This window comes from Pteropus alecto, unplaced genomic scaffold, assembly GCF_000325575.1.
Source record: "Pteropus alecto unplaced genomic scaffold, ASM32557v1 scaffold131, whole genome shotgun sequence".
Classification (NCBI taxonomy): Eukaryota; Metazoa; Chordata; class Mammalia; order Chiroptera; family Pteropodidae; genus Pteropus; species Pteropus alecto.
The window spans coordinates 18,062,281-18,087,596 of record NW_006434709.1 but is presented as its reverse complement, the minus strand read 5'-3'; the positions used below and the strand labels follow the sequence as shown (position 1 = coordinate 18,087,596).

At 32.8% G+C, this 25,316-nt stretch overlaps 1 protein-coding gene across 1 annotated transcript in view; it reads left to right on the top strand.

The window, feature by feature from the left end:
• Positions 1-24,869, top strand: part of GTF2A1L (general transcription factor IIA subunit 1 like) — a 35,157-nt gene extending 10,288 nt beyond the window's left edge. Inside the window, exons 4-9 of the mRNA XM_015587494.1 lie at positions 5-30; positions 1,831-1,915; positions 2,924-3,510; positions 16,093-16,350; positions 17,016-17,105; positions 24,762-24,869. Coding sequence (XP_015442980.1) covers positions 5-30; positions 1,831-1,915; positions 2,924-3,510; positions 16,093-16,350; positions 17,016-17,105; positions 24,762-24,869 — 1,154 coding nt within the window. The remainder of the gene's footprint in view (positions 1-4; positions 31-1,830; positions 1,916-2,923; positions 3,511-16,092; positions 16,351-17,015; positions 17,106-24,761) is intronic.
• The last annotated feature ends 447 nt before the right edge of the window (positions 24,870-25,316 follow it).

The window sequence follows — 25,316 nt, the reverse complement described above, 5'->3', positions numbered from 1 at the left end:
ACTCTTCCCAGTTTTACCACAGCAGAACTGGTATGTAGCTTTTTAAAGATATATTTCAAAAACATGCCCCACCTTTAGTGAATGGTGGCATAAGGCTGGGCGTAGATATAATTCCTAATCTTCCAGTTGAATAGGAAAAGATGTGATAAAAGATGGGGAGACAGGAATAGCTTCTGTAACATAGATGTTGCAAAAACTCAGGAGTTCTAGAATTGACATTTTCTTTACAAGCTTTTCCTATCTTCCAGTGCAGTTGTTAGCATCTGCCCAGACTGCCAACGTTAGGAAATTTCTGAAGTTACATTGTATGGCATTTTAATACACTGTATAATGTCATATATTTGGATCCTATTATTTCAATGTCATGTTTTTTTTCTTGATTTTTTTCCCCCCAGAGTTGAGGTACATCATAGTTATTTTGATTTAAATGGAATATTTTGGTCATTTTTTACTTTTGTGTAAGAAAGGTTAAAGAATAGATTCTCCCCACCTAGGTTTTGGGGGGGCAGAAAGTAAAATTAAAACTTACATATTGAAAATTGAGTAGTTTTTGGGTGGAGAAAAATAGCACTTTTTTACCTTTCTTCTGTGGCACTAATGGTATATAATCTACTAACTGTTTTTCATGTTCTTTCTGCTCGAGTTACCTTTCTAGGGTAAAAGGGTCTACTTATTTCCATTTCTTCTTAAAAACAAACAACCACACCTCCACACCCCTTCCAGGATTTTTGGGAAGAATGGTACTGCTTTTGATAGGAGACCAATGAAGAAATATCTGTCTTTGAAATTCTTGAAAATACCTTTTGTCCTGATTAAAGAAATAATGTACCTTTAAAAAGTAAAAACAAACAAATTTATAAAGTAGAAAGTAAAAGAGCCTTGCAGTATTATACCCCAAAGATAACTGTTATCATTGTTTGATATATCTACATCTAGATTTCTTTCATGGAAGTGATATTAATTTTCAGGGTAAAAGTAGGATTCTCTATACTGTTTCTGTAATTTCTTTTTTTTTTCAACTTAGTAATATAAATGGACCTTTTTCAGTGCCAGTTAAATAATGATTAGCCTTAGTGGATGTATCAGAGTTTAACCAATCTTTTATTGATGGACATTTAAATTATTATTAGTTTTTTTTTCCTAATATAACATTCCATTGATTATATTTGTAGATATGTCTTTGTGTATTAGTGTGATAATCAGGATGAATTTCTAGAAGTAGTATTTCTGGGTCGAAGATCATGCATGGTATATATTGAAAAATTGCCCTCCAAAAGAATTGTAACATATATGCTCATATAAGCAGTGGGCTGAGAGAATTGATTTTTATCATGTCCTTACCCACATTGAGTATTATTAATCTTTTAAATTTTTGCAGGTCTGATAGGCCAAATGTTTCTTTGTCTTTTGATTTAGTATTTAAAAAAAATTGAAACCCTAAGTTTTAATTATTCCAAAGTAAAAATTATACACTATTATATTGTCTACTTTAAAATACCATTCGTGGTCAACATACAAACTAGAAATCTCCTATAAACAGCTGTGGTTCTTATATTTGACATATCAGTGGCCCAGGCAAGTTTTATGAGTCAGTGTTCATATTGTTTAAGACTTAATGGCTTCGTTGCTAATAGCCATAGAACAAAATTCCTTTTATCCTTAATGAGATAATTTAAATAAAATATAAAAAAGCCGTTTTATTCAAAGAACTCAGGTGTAATGTTGTGTTATCAAATTGCTGTCCTGAAATATTTTTTGACCTCCCACGAGATAAGGGAAAAATATAAGTAAAGCTTTTTTCTAACTTTCTTATATAAATTTGTCATGTAGGGTGCCTCAAACTCCAGTGCAAACTTTACTTTTCCTGGTTATCCTATTCATGTTCCTGCAGATGTGACACTACAGACTGCATCTGGTAAGAGTATAGCCTAAAAATGTTTTTAGCATTGGTATTGACTGCTTGATGTTAATTTTCATAATTTTTAATAAACTTTATATCAGAAGTTATTGAAGTTATAGGAACTTTTAATAAAGCTTACTTTAAAAGTAATAATAAATGGCAGTTATTGTTATGAAGGCAATCTACCATGAAAGATAACTGTACTTGGCTTGTCTAATTTTTCATTCCCAGCATTGTATAAGATGCTTTATATGTTTTCTCTAATTCAAGTCAGTTATCTAAGTCTTGACAACTACAAAATAACATATCTGCGTTCCTGCTAGTTCTAATCAACAAAAACTAAAGATAAAATTGATCAACTTTTGCCTCCTTTCTTTTGGATAGTGTACGGCATAATAGAAAGAATATCCAAAATGTTTGGAGATTATCCACGTTCTGCTTTTCAAAGTAATTTTTCTTGATTTGAAAGAGACTCCTACCTATTCCTTTGGTTGTTGCAAATTTTAAGAAAAGCACCTAGTGCTCAAAAGATAAATTTCTTCTTTTTAGTTTTATATTAAGGGAAAGGGGAGAAATTTGATAACTTTTGAAATTATTAAATTCTTTTTGGGCAGACTTATAATGGTTATATGGTATCTTTTATTTTAAATATATGAAATATATTCTCCATGATTGTTAATTAAAATCCCTACTCGGGTTGGTAACACCGCAATTTATCAAACAATGGGAAAGGTTCATGGAGTAAATATTGGTGGCTTGTATGTATCTCAAAGTGTGCTGTATAAGCAATATTGAGAAAGGGCTAGAGTCAAAGCAAGACATTTAATTTTGGAAATTGAGTAATATATATTTATTGTAGAAAATACAAAAACTCTGAAGGATAAAAGAAACTCCTGGAGATAACCACTATTAACATATAGATATATTTCTTCCCCGACCTGTTGTGAGTGAGATTTTATTTTAAAGGAGATTAGGATTCTATTCTTACAGTTTTGACTTTTTTTTTTATATCTCCTTTTAAAGGTCACCTTTATAAAGTCAATGTACCAATTATGGTGACACAGGCTTCTGGAAGAGCAAGTATTCTTCAGCATCCAATTCAAGTATTTCAACAGCTTGGGCAACCTTCAGTAATACAGACCAGTGTTCCACGATTGAACCCATGTTCTCTTCAAGCAACTACTGAAAAATCACAGGGAATGGAAACTGTGTTCCAACAACCCACAATTCTTCATTCTGGGACAATGGATAGGAAGCCTTTGGAAAATGCCACCAGTGATATACTTGTAACTCCTGGAAATGAACATAAAATAATGTCTGAAGCTTTGCTGAGTCAGCCAGAGGGCTCTCAGTATATCAGTCTTCCAGGAGTTGTTTTTCCTCCACAAGTCTCTCAAACAGTTGCTAACGGGGAGCCTTTGCTCCGTGTTTCAGCTAATGTGACTCAAAATCTTCATGGTGGGCCCCTGCCCCCAGGCCTTCAGGGGGCTCAGCACCAGCACATGTCTGATGTTCAGCTTCATGTTCTTAAAAATAGGATTTTTGGATATGATTGTGTAAAGCAGCCAAGACATATAGAGGAGCCAAGCAGCCTATCTGTCTCGGACAAGGTAGTTCTGTGTTTAATTTAATGGTATTAGGGGATAAACGGTAGCCAATGATGGACATCCTGAGTTTTTTAAGGTGTAAGATTACTCAGAAGTGTATGTTTTGTTTTTTCCTTTACAAGATTTTTTAAGATTGTTTTTACTATAACAGTTATAAAGTATTCATGGTTAGCATTTTAAATTTTTTTTTTTTTTAAGCGAGGCAACCCTTGGTTGACCTCACAGATTATAAGGACCTTGTCATTTTACAATCCCTTATTTTTTTATTTTTTATGCCTGCAGCATCTGGTCTTCCTAGGTGGTCTCCCGTCCAAGTGCTAACCAGGCCCAACCCTGCTTAGCTTCCGAGATGAGCCGGGATTGGGCTCGTTCAGGGTGGCATGGTTGTAGACTAAATTTTTAATTTTAATTAATGAATTAGAATTTTTTTTAAAGAAAATGCATTCGTTTTAAGGTAATCCATTTTAACTCTCCCTTACATTGTGAGAATCCATCCTAATAAATGAATATTTTGAGGTTAATTCATTGTCACACTTAATATACGAAAGAGGTCCAAAGTATTTTTTTCTTGCTCTACTTAATTTTCCTAAACTCCCATATAAAAATTTTTCCTACCTGAGGAATTATCTTCTAGTAGATACCTTGTTTCTCCTTGTTTGCTAAAATACTAGTTAATTTCTTTTGGAATTCAAACATTGAAAAATAGCTTCTAGTTAAATTTCTATATTGAAAATAAATTTTAATTATTAATTTCCAAGGAAATAGTGATGGCAGAAAGATTCATGGGGAATTTTGGATAGTAAAATTAAAAATTTCATTTTTTCTTTTTACAAATATGTCTTACAGCTAACTCTATTTAGACAATTTTTAGTGACATGTACAATTAATGGTTTGTGTCTGTAGCTGGTGGTTTAGTGGTCCTCTAGAACTGCTGCACAAATCTGTAGCAATGGATAGTTAAGTGCTACCTTAACATTTTCCTAGGTAGAAGGGAAATGCTATAGGATACAGTGAAGGATAGCCAACAAAGAAAATGACTATTAGAAACTATTTAACCTATATTAGAATATTTCAGGTGTTTGATGAAGCCCGTTCAGTCTTTTAGTAAGTCTATTTCTAGTTTAGTTTTAGTATATTCAGATTAAAATGTTTTTAGAGTTATTCTTTTCATTTTCTACATAATATATAAAATATAAGAAGTATAGGCTAAACTCACATTATAAAACATTTGGTCTTGAGGTAAAATAACTACATTTAAAATAAGTATTTTGTTTTCATCACTTAAAACTTTTGGAGGCATTTTTCTTCTGGCCTCTGAACTTTGCAGATTTTTGATGATTCAAAAACTGATAATTCAAGGACCTATTCTACTGTTACTTATTAGATGTCAACTTGTACTTTGTTCTGATATGGAGAAATAGATTAGTTAAGGGAGATTAATCAAGGATTGTTTAGGGCATAGTGGTTGAGAACTTAAGCTTTGGAGCCAAAATAGGTTTAAATTCCAGATTTACCACTTATAAGTAAGGTATATAATATTTCTCTCTGAAATTATCTTCTGTGAACCTGGCATAAAATCAACTTCATAATTTTTAGAATTATTAGAGATGTATATAGAGTTTTTAATAGCTTCTGGCACCATAAGAAGCTGTATAGTAGTGCTATTGTGCTTTATGGACATGTGATATATTGAGTAACTTTTCATATAACTTGTTAGTGTTAAAGTAGATCTATGGGTAAAACAAAAATTCAAATATTCAAAAGTATTTATAAAATTAAAAAATTAGGATACAATAGTTCATAATCTAGTAAAGTTTATTCTGATATAATTTTCAAAAAAATTGTATCTTTTTTATAAGTAGCTTTTCAAAAGCTCTCATTGCTTAAAACAAGTTACAATTAGCAATAATTGTTTTCTTTTCCTGTGTAGACTATCAGAGATCTTAAAGTTTCTATGTTAATTTAACATTCTTACTGTTTCATAAAATATATTCCTGACAATTTTTGATGTTTTCCTATTTTAAAGTGTAGGTGACTATGTTAAGTTTTTTCTCAGTGTGAGAATTTTGTTCTCTAATCTTTTAATGCCATAGGGAACTAGAAACTCATGTCTTTCTTAGGACTCCAAATATAGAATTAACAGAGAAATGGGTATGGTAGTATATCTTCTTTAATTTCTTTTTATCTTTTATATGCCCTCCCCAACCATCTTCATTGCCCCAGTTCCAAATATTGTCATTTCTGCTGCCTTATCTTTTAAATATTTATCTTTCTTACTGCATCCATTAATCTTCATGAGCTCCTCCTCTTTGCCCCTCCTGTTTCCTAAGAGTCTATCCTCAGCTCATTTCTCTCCTTGTTTTCCCTGGGTAGTCTCAGGCATTATCTTGGTTTTAACAACCACCTGTTTGTTGACTACACTTCCAACCCTGTTACTCCTCTGGGCTTCATTTTTGTGTCTGTTTGCCTTCTAGACAGCTCTACTGGAATGTCACAGTAATTCTTTGTTTCTCATCAGAGATAGTGCATGGTGCCACTGCCCTCCTGGTGTCCCAAGCTAAAGACTACAGTTAGCATTTGGCTCTTCTTTCCCTTTATTCTCCTTATATCATGTGATTTTAAAAATTATTTTTTAAATGTGGCAAATATATATAATAAAATTTAACATTTTAACTATTTTTAGGTGTACAGTTCAGTGGCATTAAGGACATTCACATTGTTGTACGACCCTCACCACTGTCACCTCCAGACCATTTTCATTTCAAACTGAAATTCTGTACTCATTAAACAATAACTTTCTCCCTACCGCCCTCCATTTAGTCCCTGGTAACTTCTACTTTCTATCTCTGAATTTGACTATTCTAGGTACCTCATAAGTGGAATCATACCATATTTGTTTTTTTAGGACTGGCTTATTCTACTTAGCATGATATTTTTAAGGTTCTTTCATGTTGTAGCATGTGTCAGAATTTCATTCCCTTTTAAGGCTGAATCATGTGATTTTGATAACTTTTAAAACCAAGTATCTCTTCATCCCTACTGCCAGTGCACTAATTGCCTCTCATTTGGGATAACATAATAGTTACCTAACTAGCTTATTTTGCTGTTTCTCAAACCATTCCTCCGAATCCATCCATTCTAAAGGTTAAAGGTTTAGGATTCAAGAATCAGAATTATTTTGAATCCCTTCTCTATCTCTGTGACTTGGACAGTTACTGTTTCCTCATCTGTAAAATAAGGATACTAATATCTACCACAGAGTTGTGGTGTGAGGATTACATGAGATAATGCAAAGTGCTCAGCAGTACACTGCGTGTTAGCTATTATTTCTGTTCCTCATGGCTACCAGAGATTTATCCAAAATGCAGCCTGCTTAGCTCATCACTGACATGCAAGGACCTCTATGCTCTTTCTCCACCACAGTTTCGTACTTCATTTCATGCCTAAATATGTGAACACCAGACTGTAAGCAAATCTGTTAACCTTGTTTCCTACCTCTCTTTTTGCTTCTGTTATCCTCTCTGCTTGGTGCCTGGATTTTCTCCCCACTGTCCTTTCCTCTGGTTAATTCCTACTTATCCATTTATCGCTTCCTTCAGAAATCTCACTCTAATACTTCTTTACCTCCCCCTCCCCCTTCATTACTAGATTGGATGTATCTCTTCTGTGTTATAGCACCTTAAGCATGTTTCTGTTAGGTAGTTAAGATACACTAAAGTGTTCTATTTGCTTTGAGGGGTACATTAATCTGTATACTTAGTATCTAGTAATATATACTGGACTTTAAGCTTTTGAAGAACAGTCTCTGTGATTATTTGGCTCAGTACTTCTCAATTCTAGCTAAATATTAGAATCATTGGGGCATTAAAAAATGTTCAGGTCTACCCCATTCTGGAGTGGAGTCCACTCATTAGTGTTTAAGAGCTTTCTGAGGTGATTGTAATGTGTAGTTAAGATTAAGAACCACTTATCTAGCTCAGAATCAGTATATGAATGAAAAATGGACAGAGTCAGAGGATTGAGAATATATAACTTCAAGTAAGAGCTTTTATTTTCTTCCAAATCCATTCTGATATTCTTCTAAAAGATAAAATATATCAATAGTTATTTGAATTCAGAATGCAGTTAACTGGGCAAATATATTTTGAGTCACTATATGCCACTCCTAAATATCTCTAAATCAGAGAGTTTTAAACCAGATATGTGGTGTTTTTCTTTATAGGAAAAAAGCCAACTTAACAACATAGTTTTTGTATTTGTCATAATATGTTAAGGTATATTTCATGCCAAATGAGAGTAGAGTGGCATGGGATGCTAGTGTGCATGGTCAGGTCACATATAATCATTAATGCTGTTATAGTAGATAACTGGGTTACATTTCTGTTAAGAATTAGAGGTTTGCCTTGCTATCATGATTATAGGCAACTGAATTTCACATAGTTTAGTTTTATAATGTGAACAGAAGCTATGTTATAGCTTCAGTTTCTCTTGATTTATATTCATCCCCACATATAGGTATGAAGCTCTGTTAGGCCTTAGCAGCCATTGGAAAAATATGGTTCTTTTATTAAGAATATAGCTTAAATTGGGAAGGTTGGAAGCTAGATTTGACAAACAAAGCTTTATTTTGCAGCATCCTATGCATTTGCTTATTTACCATTCAGCTACAGAAGCCATGTACAATTGACAAGACCGTGGTGATACTGAGAATCTTGGAAATCATTGAGCTAGTTTGTTTTAGAACAGAGAAAGAAAATTGAAGCAATGCCTTTGTCAGATGATGCCGTCCACACTAGAGCTGTTGACATTTCTTCACATTCAGCCAGAATCAATAGAAGAATCAGCAGTGACTTTCCTTTAACGTTCTACAAGATAAAAATACTAGTGTTGCTCAGGGCAGCCAGCATCTGATTTTAATCATTATTTGCACATTGGCACCATCAAAAATTTCCTATGTTATGAGACTTTTTTTTTTGGAAATGGATATTAACATCTTGGTAATAATGAAAAGTTTCTTTTTTCCTTAGCAGAATTTGGTGCTCTCTACATTAATGATGGTGCTCCTGAGATGCTTGGCGACATGTGGTTTTGCCGCTTCAGTAAAGAGAGCATTGCTATCTATTTCAGCACATTGGCATGCATTAATGCTAAGATACAGCCAATAATTCAAAAAGAAGTCTCATTGGCTGCTATGAAACTCAAATACATTAGTACGAAGGTATTGAATTATTGTCTTTTTCAAGACATTTGTCAAAAAGTGTGGGCAAAATGTTAAATTCTTTTTCATGCAGAATTTTTCAGGCTTTTCAAAGGACAATGCTCGATTGATCATTTGGGAGACATTTAAAACCCTCTCAATGACTTGGAGGAGTTCATTGATGATCTATGTAGTGGATGTTTGGCCATATGAAAGACTTAAATCTTTCTATTCATGGTCCTACAGTATCAATGATGGATATTACTGCAAAACTGCTGGCTATTTTGGTCAAATTACCATCTTGGAAGAGGATGTTGGAGTCAAATAACCGTATGAACTTTCCAAAAAAGTCCCTCATGCCCATTTGTAGTCAATTCCCTCCCTCAACCTCTGTTCTCTGGCAGTCCATTCACTGTTCTGTTAACTTTTGGTATAGGCTTGGCTTTTCCAGAATGTCTAACAAATTGAATCATATATACCTTTAGCATAATACATTTGAGATTCATCCATGTTGTTGCTTATATCAGTATATTTTGTTGTAGCACAGTTGTTATGCATTCACCATTTGGACATTTGGGTTGTTTGCAGATTTTGGCATTTGTGAATAAAGCTCCTAAAAACAGTCACCTGCAGGTTGTTTTTGTTGTGGACTGAGATTTTCTTTTGAGTAAATACCTAGGAGTGTGATTTCTAGGTCATTTGGTACCTGTAGGCTTATAAGAAACTGCCATACTCATTTGCAAAGTGGCCATATTTCCACTAGCAGTGTATGGTGGGATTTGCATTTCTACTAGCCATGTGTAAGTTTTGTAGTTTCACATCCTTGCTTCACTGTCTTCTGGAGAGAAGTTTTTGATTTTGATAAAGTCTAATTTATTATTTTTTCCTCTTGATTTTTGCTTCATGTATATTATCTAACCAAAGGTTGCAAAGATCTCATGCTTCTAAAAATTTTATAGATTTTACATTTAATACCATGGTCCATTTTGGGGTAATTTTTGTATATAGTGCAAGGTTAGGATTTAGGATTTTTTGTTTTTGTTTTTTTGCAGATGGGTGTTTGTTTTAGTATCACTTGTTGAAGGGACTTGCATTGTTTAAAGCATAGTAAGTTTCTAAAGCACTTCATTTTTAACGAAAATCACTTACCATATGTGTGTAGGTTTATTTGTGGACTTTCACTCTGTTTCATTAATTCTTGTATCTTTGCACTAGTACCACACTGTCTTGATTATGGTAGCTTTATGGTAAGTCTGAACATCAGAGAGTATGTCAATTTTGTTCTTTCTCAAAGTTGTTTTGGTTTTTCAAATTCCCTTGCTTTTCTGTATCAATGTTTGAATGAGCTTATCAATTTTTACCAAAAAAAGCTGCTGGGACTCTGATTTGGGTTGTGTTAGATCTATAGATCAAAAAGGAGAAAATGGATATCTTCACAATGCATTGTCAATTTATTTAGTTCTTTGACTTTTCTGATTGTTTTATAGTTCTCAACATACAGATAATTTTTTTTTTTTAAATCTAAGTATTTCATGGTTTGGGGTGCTATTATGAATAGTACTAAAAATACCACCATAAGGAACAACTTTATTCCTTTTTTAAGCTTCATTTACAGTTTTTAAAAATACATTTCAAAGGTAGGATTATTGAGAAAAACTGTAAAAATTTCTATGGTTCTAAATATTTCAAAAGAGGTGTGCCAATTTTTCCTGCTACCAGCACTCTGTGTCAGTGTTATTACACATCTGACAGTTACCACTATTGATTTTGTCCTTTTTTTCTATTGTAAAAATTTACCATTTTAACCATTTTTAACTGTACAGTTCTGTAGCAGTAAGTGCATTCACATCGTTGTGTAACTATCACCATCATCCATCTCCAGAACATTTTCCCAGATTGAAGCTCCATTCCCATTAATAAATAACTCCCCTTTCCTCCCTCGCCCTTTTTCCCTGACAGCCATCATTCTACTTGATGAATTTGACTCTCTAAATTTGACTATTTTAGGTATCTCACATAAGTAGAATTGGACAGCATTTGTCTTTTTGTGTCTTTTTTCACACAGAATAATGTTTTCCATCTTCATGTTGTAGTGAGTCCGAATTTTCTTTTTTAAGGTTAAATATTTCATTCTATTTATGTATTTACCATGTTTTATTTATTCATTTTCCATTCATGGACATTTGGGTTACTTATACCTTTTGGCACTTGTGACTAATGCTACTATAAACTAGGGTGTACAAATATCTCTTTGATCCCTGCTTTCAATTATTTGGTGTATACAGCCAGATGTGGAATTGCTAGGTCATATGGCAATTCTATTTTTACTTTTTTAAGGAAGTACCATATTGTTTTTCACAGCAGCTTCACCATTTTACATTCCCACCAGCAATGCACAAGTGTTCTAATCTCTCCACATCCTTGCCAGCACTTGCTACTTTGTTTTTTGCTTTGATAGTTGCCGTCCTAATGGGTGTTAGGTGGTATCTAATTATTGTTTTGATTTGCAGTTCCCTCATGATTAGTGATATTGAACATCTTTTCATGCGCTTATTGGCCATTTGTATACTTTAGAGAAATGTCTATTCAAGTCCTTAGCACATTTTACAATCAGATTGTTTGTAGGAGTTCTTTATATACTCTGGATGTTAACTCTTTATCACATATATGATTTGCAAATATTTCTCCCCTTTTATGGTTTGCCTTTTCACCTTGTTGATAGTGTCCTTTGATGCACACAGGTTTTTAATTTTGATGAAACCCATTTTATCAAATGTTTTTTGCCTGTGCTTTTGGTGTCATATCTAAGAAATTATTCCCAAATCCAATGTCATGAAGATTTTCTTCTATGATTTTTTCTCATGGTTAAGTCTTTAACCCATTTTGAGTAAATTTCTATATGTGATATCAACTAAGGGTCCAACTTTATTGTTTTTACATGTGGATTCTCAGTTTCCCCACCACTATTTGTTGAAACTACTGTCTCTTTCTCGTTGAATGGTCTTATCACTTTTGCTGAAAATCATTAGTCCATATATTTGGGGTTTATTTTGGGGCTATTTCATTGATCTGTTGTCTCTCTTTATGCCAATACCACGCTGTTTTAACTCATATAGTTTTTTTAGTAATTTTTGAAATCAGGTCATATGAGACCTCCAACTTGTGTCTTCTTTTGAAATTCCATATGAATTTTAAGGTGGATTATCCTACTTATATAAACAATGTCATTTGGATTTTGATAGGAGTTAGCGCTGAATCTGTTAGATAGCTTTAGGTAGTATTGACATCTTACCAAAATTCTTCTAACCTATGGACATAGAATGTCTTCCCGTTTGTTTATGTCTTCTTTAATTTCTTTTAGCAATGTTTTAGTGTTCAGTCAGCAAGTCTTTTGCCTCCTTGGTTATGTTTTCTCCTAAGTATTTTATTCTATTTTATCTCAAATGGAATTGTTTTCTTAAAATTATTTTCAGTTATTAATTGTTAATGTATAGAAATGCAACTGATTTTTGTGTATTTGTATTCTGAAACTTTGCCGAATTTATTCATTAGTTCTAAAATTTTTTTTGTGGAATCTAGGGTTTTGTACATATAAGATCATGTCATTTGCAAAACAGGTAATTTTACCTCATCCTTTCTAATTTGGATGTTTTTTATTTCTTTATCTTGCCTAATTGCCCTTGCTGGGACATCCAGTACTATGTTGAATAAAAGTGGTAAGAGTAGGCATCCTTGCCTTTTTTCTGATCTTAGAGGAGAAACTTTTAATTTTTCACCATTTTGAATATGCTGTTGAGAGCTTTTCACAGATGGCCTTTATTATGTTGAGGCAATTTCCTTATGGTCTTAGTGTGCTTTTTATCTTGTAAGGATGTTGAATTTTGTCAAATACTTTTTCTGTATCGGTTGAGGTGATTGTGTGTTTTTTCCCCCCTTCATTTTGTTAATGTGTTGTTACATTGATTTTTCACATGTTGAACCATCCTTGCATTTCAGGAACAAATTCCTCTTAGTCATGGTATTTAATCCTTTTAATGTGCTATTGAATTCTGTTATTGTTTTGTTGAATTTTTTTTTTTAAATCAGTGTTCATTTTTCTTTAAATATTTGGTAGAATTCTAGTGAAGCCATCTAGTTCCGAACATTTATTTGCTGAGATATTTTTTGATTACCGACTCAATCCCCTTACTGGTTATAGGTCTATACAGAATTTCTATTTATTCATGATTCAGGCTTGTTAGGTTATGTGTTTTTTAGGAATTTGTTTATTTCATCTAGGTTTTCAAATGTGTTGGTATATAATTATTCATAGTATTCGCTTATAAATCTGTTTGTTTATAAAATTGGTAGTAAAGTTTCTTCATTTCTGATTTTAGTTACTTGAGTCATCTCTTTTTTCTTCATCAGTCTAGCCAAAAATTTATCAATTTTGTTGACTTTTTCAAAGAACCAACTCCTGGTTTTGTTGATTTTTTTTTTTCCTTATTTTTCTATTTTTACTTCGTTTATCTCTGCCCTAATTGCTATTATTGCTTTTCTTCTAGTTCTAGGCTTTACTTGTTCTTTTTCTAGTTTCTTAAGGTGTAAATTTAGGTTGTTAATTTGAAATCCTTTTCATTTTTAATATGAGCGTTTACAGTTCTAACTTTCTTTCTTAGCATTGTTTTTGCTACGTCCCATAAGTTTTGTTTTTTGTGTTTTCGTTTTGTCTCGATATGTTTTATATCTTGATGAAGTATTTTTATTCTTTGGATTTTTTTTTAAATTTCTTCTTTGACCTATGGATTTTTTAGAGGCTGTTGTGTCCTTGGATATAAAGTGAGTTTCTTGTAGACAGCATATAGTTAGATCTCATTTTTTATCCATCCTGTCAATTTGTGTCTTTTGCTTGGGTGGTTTAATCTATTTACATTTATAATGATTACTGATAAGGAAGGACTTACACTTGCCATTTTGTTATGTGTTTTCTGTGCATCTTTTAGGTTCTTTGTCCCTCGTTTCTTCTCACCGCCTTCATTTGTGTTTAGTTTATTTTTTATAGCGACACATTTTGATTCCCTTATTTCCTTTTGTATATGTTCTATAGATTGTTTTGTATGGTTACCATGGGGATTACTTATAGCATCTTAAAGTTATAACAATCTATTTGAACTGATACCAACTCAACTTAGATTTCATATTAAAACTCCTTTCAGCTTCACCTCCCCCACTCTGTTATCGATGTCCCAAATTCTATCTTATATATTGTGTACCCCTTAATATACTTTTACATATTACCTTAATATAGATTTATAATAATTATTTTATGCATTTGTCTTTTTAACCTCATAAAATAAAATGTAGAGTTACATACTAAAATTATAATACTGGTTTTTATATTCGTCCATGTATTTACCTTTACTAGAGAACTTTATGGTTTTGTATGGCTTCAAGTTACTCTCTAGCTTTATTTCAAATTAAAGGACTCCCTTTAGTATCATTGGGCAGGTCTAGTGGTGATGACTCCTTCAGCTTTCATCTGGGAATGCCTTTAATTTCTCAATTTTGCAGGACAATTTTGCCAGATATAGAATTCCCAGTTGATAGTCTTTTCTGTCAAGACTTTATATCATCCCACTGCCTTTTGATGTTCAATGTTTCTACTAAGAAATCTGCTTATTATCTTATTGAGGACCTCTTGTATATGATGAGTTGCTTTTCTCTTGCTGCTTTAAATAGTGCTGTTTTAAAATGTCAATTTCCAGTTGTTTATTGCTATTATATGGACATAAAATTAATTTTTTTATTGACTTATATCACTCAGAATGTTTATGCACTCCCCTCATTCATATATTGAAATCCTAACCCTCATAGTTGATGGTAATTAGGAGGCAAGGCTTTTGGGAGGTGATTAAGTCATGAGGTTGGAGCCCTCATGAATGGGATTAGAGGCCCTATAAAAGAGACCCCATAGTGCTCCCTAGGTCCTCTGCCATGTGAGGATACAATGAGAAGGCACCATCTATGAACCAGAAAGTGGGTTCTCAGACATCAGATCTTCTGGTACTTTGATCTTGGACTTCCTAGCCTTCATGAGAAGTAAATTTCTATTGTTTATAAGCTACTCAGTCTATGGTATTTTGTTATAGCAACCCAAATGACAATTTCCTTATCCTAGTGTCTTCAGGATCTGTGGCAACACCCCTTCTTTAATTCCTAATGTTATCTTTTTTTTTTTCCTCTCTTCCTTTGTTGGTCTGGCTAGAGGCTTATCAATTGTATTGATTTTTTTTTTTCAAAGAATGAACTCTTTTTCAAAGAGTCTAATTGATTTAATTTTTTTTCTGTTTTCAACTTTATTTATTTTATGTTTATTACTTTCTTGTTCGCTATGAACTTAATTTGGTCTTCTCTTTCTAGTTTCTTAAGGTGGAATTTTAGGCCATTGATTTGAGACTTGCTTTTTTTCTACTATAATGTAATGCTATAGATTTCCCTTTAGGCACTACTTTTGCTACATCTCACAAGTTTTGAAATTTTATGTTTTGGTTGCATTCAATTAAAATGATCTAATTTCCATTGTGACTTTTTGACTCATGGTATTTAGAAATGTGTTGTTTAATTTCTAAATATTTGGGGATTTTCCAGATCTTTCTATTATTGATTTTCGGTTTAATTCCTCTGCTTATAGAACATAGTTTGTGTGTGTTAAATTTGCCAAGGTTTGTTTTGTGGTCCAGAATATGGTCCATCTTGATGAACATTCTGTGTGCACTTGAAAAGAATGTGCATTTGGCTATTTTTGGGTGGAGCATTCTATGAATGTCACTTAGGTTAAGTTGATTAGTTGTGTTGTTCAGGTCTTCTGCATCCTTACAGAATTTCGGTCTACTTTTTCTACTGATTACTGAGAAAGGAATGTTGAATTCTTCAACTATAATTTTGGGTTTGTCTGCTTTTTCCAGTTATATCAATTTTGATTTATATTTGTCTTTTTGTATTTGGCTTATTTCAGCTAGTACAATCCTTTGTATTTTTTATTTATCCATTGAGCATGAGGTCACTTGTCCTTTTCACTTCATCAAATTACTGTTTGAAATAATATGAAATAGTTAAAACCTAATAGATACTATATAAATTTAAGGTATATAAACACTAGTAAATATTATCTGAAAGCAGGGAACTCATCTGCTGTCAACATGTAACTGTAAGTGGGTTTACTTTATAATTTAAAAATTATTCCTATTAGGAATCTGGGGGTATTCTAAAATTCAAAATTAGGGAACATCATCTTACAGGAAAGAAACATCTTAAGTGATCACTTGTGAGATGTTTAAGTAATGTGTGATTCAGTATTTCATTCACATTGTTTTACTTGAAAAACTTTATTGTATTTCTTTTTTTTTTAGGATTCTAATTCTCAGATGGATTTAAGCATTCAGGGAACTGATGATGATATTAATGAAATAATTCAAATAGATGGGACTGGTGATACATCTTCCACTGATGACATAGGAAGTTCAAGAGATGTGGATGAGAATGAATTTCTAGGGATTATTGATGGAGGAGACCTGAAGGTACTTGAGGAAGCTGACAGTATATCAAATGGAGGTTCAACTGCCAACAGTAGTGATAATGAAGACCCTCAAATAGACATTGTGGAGGAGGTGAAGATTACTTTTGAACTGCAAATTCTTTAGTAAATTTATAACATTTGTACTTTAATATACTTTGGAGTTAAGAGGAATAATAAGATTAACTCTGTGTTTTAAAATGAGACTTATTTGTACACTAATATTTAAACTTTTAAACTGTAATTTAAACCGCTATTAAGAATTTAGGATTCAGCTACTGTATTTGTTAGTTTTAACTAGAGATAATGGGAGGTTTAGGGGATGGGAGTGGAGGTAAAGAAGGCAGTCAGAGTAGAGACATATCTGATCTAATTCTGACAAATGCACTGAAGTATTTGTGGAATATGGTAATTAAGAAGCATGTAAGTAGTATTAACTGTCATTTATGGTAGCTTTACATATGTTCCAGATGCCATATTAAGTCTTAATTGCCTTATGTTATTTGACATTCCTACTGCCCTATGGGTCTTGTTACTATCCTCATTTTTTCAGATGAGAAAACTGAGACATGAGGAGTTTTAGTAACTTGCCAAAGGTCAGTAGTTTTTAAGTGGCTGAGCTACGATTTAAACTCAGGCTATTTGACTTTTAAGTACACTACTATTCTGTCTCTTCTTTTTCCTTTTTTTACATATGTCTATCTTTTAAAAATTCAAAGCACGATTCAATTTCTTAATGTAACCATCTTTCATCATTAGGATCCTTTAAATTCCGGAGATGATGTTAGTGAGCAGGATGCACCAGACCTGTTTGACACAGATAATGTAATCGTCTGTCAGTATGACAAGGTACTGTATTCACCTTTTAGACTTTGGGTTTATTAATTGCATTAATAGTAGAAATTTTACATGTAAAATAATGGGAAATATGGAGAATTATAGTTCATAGTTAAATTAATCTTGAAATAGCTAATTCTGTAAGTTTTAGGGGTGTTACTTTGGATCTAACACTGTGCTGGTGGTCTCAATGATACAAAAAAAGAGTGATAGTCTTTGTTTCAAGGAGGTGACAATATTATTGAAACAAGATTTCTGTGTGGAATAATAGAGTGGTGTATAATAAGATGGTAGATAAACCAAAAGCTAAAATCTGTGACAGGTACATCAAATATTAAGATAAGTGGCTAAGATATGTGGCACAGGACAGTAAGTCCTAGAAATGGCTAGGAGATACAAGAAATCACTTTCAGTTGGAGTTCTCCACAAATCTTTGGTGGGTGATGTGGAGTTTCGAAATAGGTCTTGAATGATTTGCTGGATATAGATAAGTGTGGAGAGTGGCATTCAGAGTGGAATAGGCTGATAAAAGGCAGAGAAATGAATGCATGTAGAATGTAAAAGGAACAGTGTAGGGACAACTCGGCCTTGACTAAAGTGTTCTCCTTTGGATGTATTAGGAAATGAGGCTGAGTTGGGAGCAGATTGGAAAATCCAGAATCCTGCTAAGGAGAAATCCAGATTTGATTTGATGGACATTAGCCTTCTAAGAATGTTATTGGAAAAATTGTAATTGTGTTTAAAAACTGGCAGTATTTTCTAATTTGGAAGAGGCAAATGGTAAGAACAAGGATAGTGCAGACATGAAGTAACCAGATACCAGACTAAGAATGGCAGTGTAGATTGTGGAAGAGTCAGAGGTTATGATGGCAGAATCAGTGGGACTTGGCAATTAATTGGATATTAGAGAATGATCAACAAGGGAGGGTTGAAGATGTCTCTCAAATTTCAAGCCTAGAAATTAGTAGCAATTTAACTTGAGCAACTAAAATATAATACTTTTTTCTTTTTAAAAGAACACTATAACTGATTATGTAGTAGAATGGTCAATTTTTATTCTTAATTCATGTGTATTTACATATTTATATTTTAGAAGTTTTGAGATGCAATTTATATACTACACAATTTACCTATTTAAAGTACGCAATTCAATGTTTTTTAGTATATTCATGGATATGTGTAACCAATAACATGGTCAGTTTAGGCTATTGCTATCACCTCAAAAAGAAACCCCATCCCCACTGCCAGGCCTAAGGAACCGCTAGTCTACTTTCTGTCTCTTTAGACTTTCCTATTCTGGATTTTCCTATGAAAGGAATCATGTCATATGTGGTCTGTTGTGACTGGCTTCTTTACTTCATACAGTGTTTAAAGTTTCATCTATGTTGTAGCATGTAACAGGTCTTCATTCCTTTTTATTGCTGAATACTAGTCTTTTGAGTAGATATACCACATTTTGTTTTTCCATTCATCTGTTGATGGACATTTGGGTTGTTTCCACATTTTGGCTTTTGAGAATGATGCTATAAACATTTGTATACAACTTTTCATTTGAACATATATTTTCATTTCTTTTGGTGTATACCTAGGAGTGGAACTTCTGGGTCATGTGATAATAGTTTGAACTACTAGACTGTTTTCCAAAGTGGCTGTATCATTTTTAATTCCCTCCAACAGTGTATGATGGTTTAGGTTGTTCTGCGTTCTCACTAACACTTATTATCTGGGTTTTTGATTCTAGCCACCCTAGTGGGTGTGAAGTAGTACCTCATTGAGTTTTTGATTAGCATTTCCCCGATGACTAATGCATATTTACATCTTTGACTTTTTTTCAGTAACAATTCCAATATACCTGAAATAGAGGATTGTGTTTTGAATTGTAAAAATAAATATTTTTCTATAAAAACAAGATTATTTTCTTCCCTGTAACATTATATACAGATAGAAAAAGGCAATTTAGATTCTGGTAAACATAAGCATAGGAAGGAACATGTAATAGAAAAGGGACCGTTCTTAGTTTGAAACTTATTTTACTTTTTTTAAACAGTGTGTTACCTTCTGTGAAGAAAACATTTTAAGGCACTAAATTATATGTGTGCTCCATAGAGTACAAAGTACTTTCTTGATCATTTTGGATAGAATATCCTTTGTTGTACTTTGTTGTCGGAAATAGCTTGTAATTAATTACATAGTGCTTTGTATTTTTCAAAGTATTTTCTTATACATTGTCTTTTGCTTCTTACAACAAAGTTCTACCTAATGTTCTTCCCTATAACATTATATACAGATAGAAAAAGGCAAGTTAGATTCTGGTAAACATAAGCATAGGAAGGAACATGTAATAGAAAAGGGACCGTTCTTAGTTTGAAACTTATTTTACTTTTTTTAAACAGTGTGTTACCTTCTGTGAAGAAAACATTTTAAGGCACTAAATTATATGTGTGCTCCATAGAGTACAAAGTACTTTCTAGATCGTTATGGATAGAATATCCTTTGTTGTACTTTGTTGTCGGAAATAGCTTGTAATTAATTACATAGTGCTTTGTATTTTTCAAAGTATTTTCTTATACATTGTCTTTTGCTTCTTACAACAACCTTGAGCCTAATGTTCTTCCCTATAACATTATATACAGATAGAAAAAGGCAATTTAGATTCTGGTAAACATAAGCATAGGAAGGAACATGTAATAGAAAAGGGACCGTTCTTAGTTTGAAACTTATTTTACTTTTTTTAAACAGTGTGTTACCTTCTGTGAAGAAAACATTTTAAGGCACTAAATTATATGTGTGCTCCATAGAGTACAAAGTACTTTCTAGATCATTATGTGTAGGTAGAAGAAGTGATATTACATGTATAGTGTTAACAAATCGAATTGTCTGAGAGTACTCTCTAATTAGTTAATATTTTAAGAACAACACTAAGAATTTTAATGAAAACCAGGGCATTGAAGAACCATTGAAAAGTTTTTATAAGGGATGAAGTCAGAAGATAGCTAGTAAAGAAAATGTATCTGTAAGGTCAAAGTGGGGTGGAAGGGACCACTGTTATAGTGAATTTTTATAAAAGAGTAACTTACAGGTTCTGGTCATTGCTTACCTTGTTTCAAGTAGTATTGTCCGACTCAAGTAAACCGAAAGACTTTTCAGTAGTCTTTAAAGAGCTTTACTAAGTGTGTTTTGAAGGTTGGTAGTATCAGTTTCCTTGGGAGAGTGTTACAAATGTGGAATTTTGAGTCCTATCCCAGATTACTGGATCAGAATGTGCATTTTAACAAGAACCGCCCCCTCAAGGTGATTTGCATGCTCATTAAACTTTGAGACACTTTTTTTTTTAAAGTACATTTTTGACTTTGATTAGCATATGGAATTTACCTTTAAAATTTATAAATTAACAATTTGGGAAAACCTGCAAGTATTAAGATGTGCTATCAGGAAAGGTTAAATGAAGGTCACTGGTTAACATGCTGAGTGAGAATTAAAGTGTATGGACATGTTATTTCAGAAGCCCAGGGAATGTCTAAGAATATAAAGGTTAAAGTAATCATAGGGAAGATTAATGGTGAAATAAAACCTTTTACTATAGATAGGAGTATTTTATGCTATAAATAGGACACTGTTTGTAGTTGAGTGTGTAACTATTTGAATTTGTTGCATCTTCATTTGACAGTTTAACAAACTTTTGCTTATAGCTGGCTTTGTCCCTTAGGTGTTAGTACAGTGAGTAATTGTTAAGTGTATAGCACAGTATCTCTGTCTCTCTCCCTCTTTGTGAATGTTTTGTTTTTCTTAAATTGATAATGTATACATAACATTAAAAACAACAAAACACTATAAAGGTATACCATGAAAAGTCTGGTTCCCACTCCATCGCCATTTGTGCTTCCTATCAGCTCCCTGTCCCTGCTTTGAGTATAAATAAGTAACCGGTTATATTAGTTTCTTAATATAGAGTTTCTTGATTCAAGTACAAGCCTAAAAGGTAGCACAGACGACACTGTATTCTGCACCTTGTCTTTTTAAAGAGAGTAACAGTATATTTACTTTTATGTGAATTGCTTGTTCATAATCTTTGTCTATTTAAAAAAAAGTGGATTATTGGTTTATTTATTGATTTCTAAGAGCTCTATTATTTTGGGGAAAATTACCCTTGGTATGTGTAGAAATACTTTTTCTTCAGTTGCTTTCAATGCTTTTTCTGTCTTTCATGAAGATACTGAATTTGTCAGCCTTTATTTTTATTGCTTCTAAAATTTGAGTCATGACTAGAAAGTTCTTTCTTGCCTCAAGATTTTGAAGGAATTCATCTATGTTTTTTTCTAGGATTTCTTTGGTTTCTTTTTTAAAATGCAAGGCTTTTTTTTTTTTTGTCTATTTCTTTTATTAGGTATGTGTAGTGTTGTCATGACTAAAATATTAATCTTTATATTTTAGAATAAATGATCGATTTGTTGTTTTGTCTTGGTCTAGAATGTGACATATGGTTCCAGCTTTTTTCCCTAGGCGGTTACCCAATTTTTCTAATATTATTTATTGAAAAGTCTGTCTTGTCTGCACTGATAAGAGAATGATTTCTTTATCATCTACCAAATTTCTATATGTATTTGGGTCTACTTCTTGATTTTCTGTTTTATGCCATTGGTTTGTTCTTTGGCCTGTACTACCTTGACTTACTTATTGAGGTTTTTAACATCTAGTAGGGCTAGTACTTCTTCAGGATGTTCTTTTTCAGAGTTTTCCTGGATGTTATTGTTTATTTCTTCATAATGACTTCAGAATCAACTTGTCTGTTTCAAAACCAACCCCACTGGTATTTTCATTGAGATCACATTAAATTAATAGAATGTGGTATTTTAATAATGCTGAGGAGTAGGTTGTAATTTTAGATAGAATGTCCAGGGGAGGCCTTATTGAGAATATGATAGGGTAAAGCTCAAAAGAAGGTAAGAAAATGAGCCATGAGGGTATTTGGATGTAAGCATTTCAGATAAGGGGAACAGTAAATATGTAAGTCCTGAGGTAGACAAATACCTTTGTGTTCAGGAAACAGTGAGGAGGTCAGAGCAGTGAGTGAAGTGAAGAGCAGGATATTATAGTTCATTTTAAGTACTTTAGTTTTTGGATGGGAAGTCATTAGAGAGTTTTGAGCAGAGAAATGACATCTGGTTTATGTTTTTAATGGGACCACTCTGGCTACCATGTTTATAATAGACTGAAGGGGAACAAGGATGAAAACAGGGAAACTAGTTATGGGACACATTAATCCAGGTGAGAGAGGATGGTGGCTTAGACAAGAGTAGTAGTAGTAGTGGAGGTAGTAGAAGTGGTTGGAATAAGAAAATGCTTTGTAGATAGAACTAACATTTACTGATGGATTTGAATATGGGTTTTAAGTAGGAGACATAAAGAATGTCCCTAAGGTTTTTGGCCTGAGCACTTAGAAGAATGCATGGCCATTCTCCATTGAGATGAGGAAGACTGTGAGGTTTGGAGGAGAGGTGACCAGTGTCCTAATTTTAAACTTGGTTGAAATATCTATTGGACATTCAGGAAGAGATGTTGAAGCAGTTGAATGAAAATATGGAGTTTAGGGGAGAGTTGTCAACTGGAGATGTAAATTTTGGGTGTCATCAGCATATAGAAGGTATTTAAAGCCATGAGATTAGTTAAGATTACTAAGAAAGTGAATATAGCCAGAAAGAAGAGTCCTGTTGTACTCTAAAACTGAGAGATAAGATAGTTAAGGAGGAATCAATAAAGAAAACTAAAGAGTGTCCAGAGAGTTAGGTGAAAAACCAGGAGTATTCTAGAAGCAAAGTGAGGAAAATATTTCAAACAGGAGAATGTGTTGAATAGTGCCAGTAAATCAAGTATTTTTAAAATTTATTTCTAGCTATTTTATCTTTTGTTGCTGTGGTAAGTTGGCTCTTTCTGTATATCTCTTAACTGTATGTATATACATGAAGGCTACAGATTTCTATATATTAATTTTGTATCAATACTGAATTCTTATTTAGTCACTTAAAAAATTAACTTAGGTTTTTCATACTTTTTTTTCATATATTTTTCATACAGTGTGGTCATTGCATCTGTAAATTTCATCCTTTTCAATTTTTATATCTCGACTTCTTGTCTAATTGCATTGGCTAGAACCTCTGGAGTGAAAAGTTGGATAACAGTGGGTATCCTTGTCTATGTCTTGACCTTAGCGCGAACACTTTTAGGATTTTTCTCACTAAGCACTAGGTCAATGGTTTTTGGTCTGAGGTGGGAATGTGTGTGTAGGACATAGTCTTTGATTCTTATTTTGAGTTGAAAAATTAAAAATGTGTGAGTTTTGTCTAGTGCTTTTCCAGTATCATAGGAGGTGATTATATTATTTGTTCCCTTGTGTCTAGCAATATAGTTTTTATATTAATAAACTCCTAATATCGAATTTTCCTTGCATTTTAGAATAAATGTAGTCACTTGATATAGTAACTTGATAAAGCTACTGGGATGAGTTGTTGCTATTGTTGTTCTCCTAATTCTAGTCTGATTTTATCAACTTTGCTGAGTTCAGGATTCTGTTGTTACTTCCTGTTGAGACTTTTTAAGATACATGCAAGTGAAAATATGGGATTCAAACTCTGAGAAGAAATTTTCCATAATAGGACTTTTTTCTTCACAAAAATAGGGGGTTTATCCTTTGTATTTTCTTATGCTTCTACAAAATTCATCTGACTACTCGTCATAGACTTCTCTTTTTTGATTTGACTATTTGCAGTCAACAACTAGGTTTAATTTTTACCTTTGATTTCAGATTCCACATTTATACAGTTTTTAAAATACATAATCACTCGTGGTTTACCCAGAGGTGGTATTTTATAATTTCTTACCTCTTGTGGTAGTAGGATTTCCTAGTTTTTATTTTATCCTTATCTAGGCTGACTTATTGAGTTCAAAGAAGAGCCAATAGAATCTAATAGATTATAAGCTAATATCTTCAGACCTTGCTCAGTGCTTTATTATAGTGACTTTTTTCTTCAAAATGAAGTACTTTTTAAAATTTGTGATAATATTAACTACATCTTCTCTTTATTCCTTTGCAGACACATTGAATTTTTTGCTGTTCTTGAGCATTCCAGGCATGTCCCTTCTCAGGACTTTTGTGCTTCTGTTCCTTTGCCTGGAATGCTTTCCAGTCAGTATCTTCCTGGGTTTATCACTTGCCTTCTTCAAGTCTTTGCTCAAATGTTACCTCATAAGTCAGGCCCACTCTAACTTTCATATTTAAAATCATAACCCCACCTCTGTATTTGTGATCTTCCATTCCTCACTCTCTTTTTATAGCAGTTATCACCTTTTAATATTCTACATAATTTATGTATTTATCAGGTTTCCGTTTCCTCCATCCTTATTCAAATGTAAACTCTTCAAAGACAATTTTTCCTGTTTTTTTTTAAAGTATTTATTTCTTTTTTAAAATTGATATATATTCAGTGTTGAAAACTATATCAGACACACAGGAACCTCAAATATTTGCTGAACGAATGAATGAACTCTCTTAAGGAGATCTTATTTTTAAAAACTTCCATTCAGGGTCAGAATAATCCCATGTGATGTGCAAAGAAATGTAGATAACCCTTTGACTTTAAAACTAATTAATTTAGACTGTTTTTCTCCCTGCAGATTCATCGAAGCAAGAACAAATGGAAATTCTATTTGAAAGATGGTGTTATGTGTTTTGGAGGGAGAGACTATGTATTTGCAAAAGCCATTGGTGATGCAGAGTGGTAAAACTTATGAGCTCAGTACATCATAAACATTGATGAGACTATATTATGTATTGTAAAACTTTTATTTAAATATAGTCCACAGAGCTGCTCAAATTTTTAGTTCACTGTATGGAATTTAATAAAATGATTCAAATGCAGATACAAATATACAATTTTATATTCCATTTACTATTTTAACAGATTTTTTTAAAAACTCATCTATACCATTACAAAGTATAGATGCATCAGATATGATGGCATGCGAAGAACTGTTATATTTCCTTCATCTTGAAGTAAATTTTAAATCAGACTCCAATTCCCCTTCATAATGAAGTTAGTAGCAGTTATTAGATTGAGGCCAGTGTGCCTCCCAGCTCTCACCAAACAAGCAGCAGGATATTCAAGAAGGCTTCTCTGGGTCTTTCAGTCTACACTCCTTACTAGTCATGTGCTGATTGTGCAACGCTAG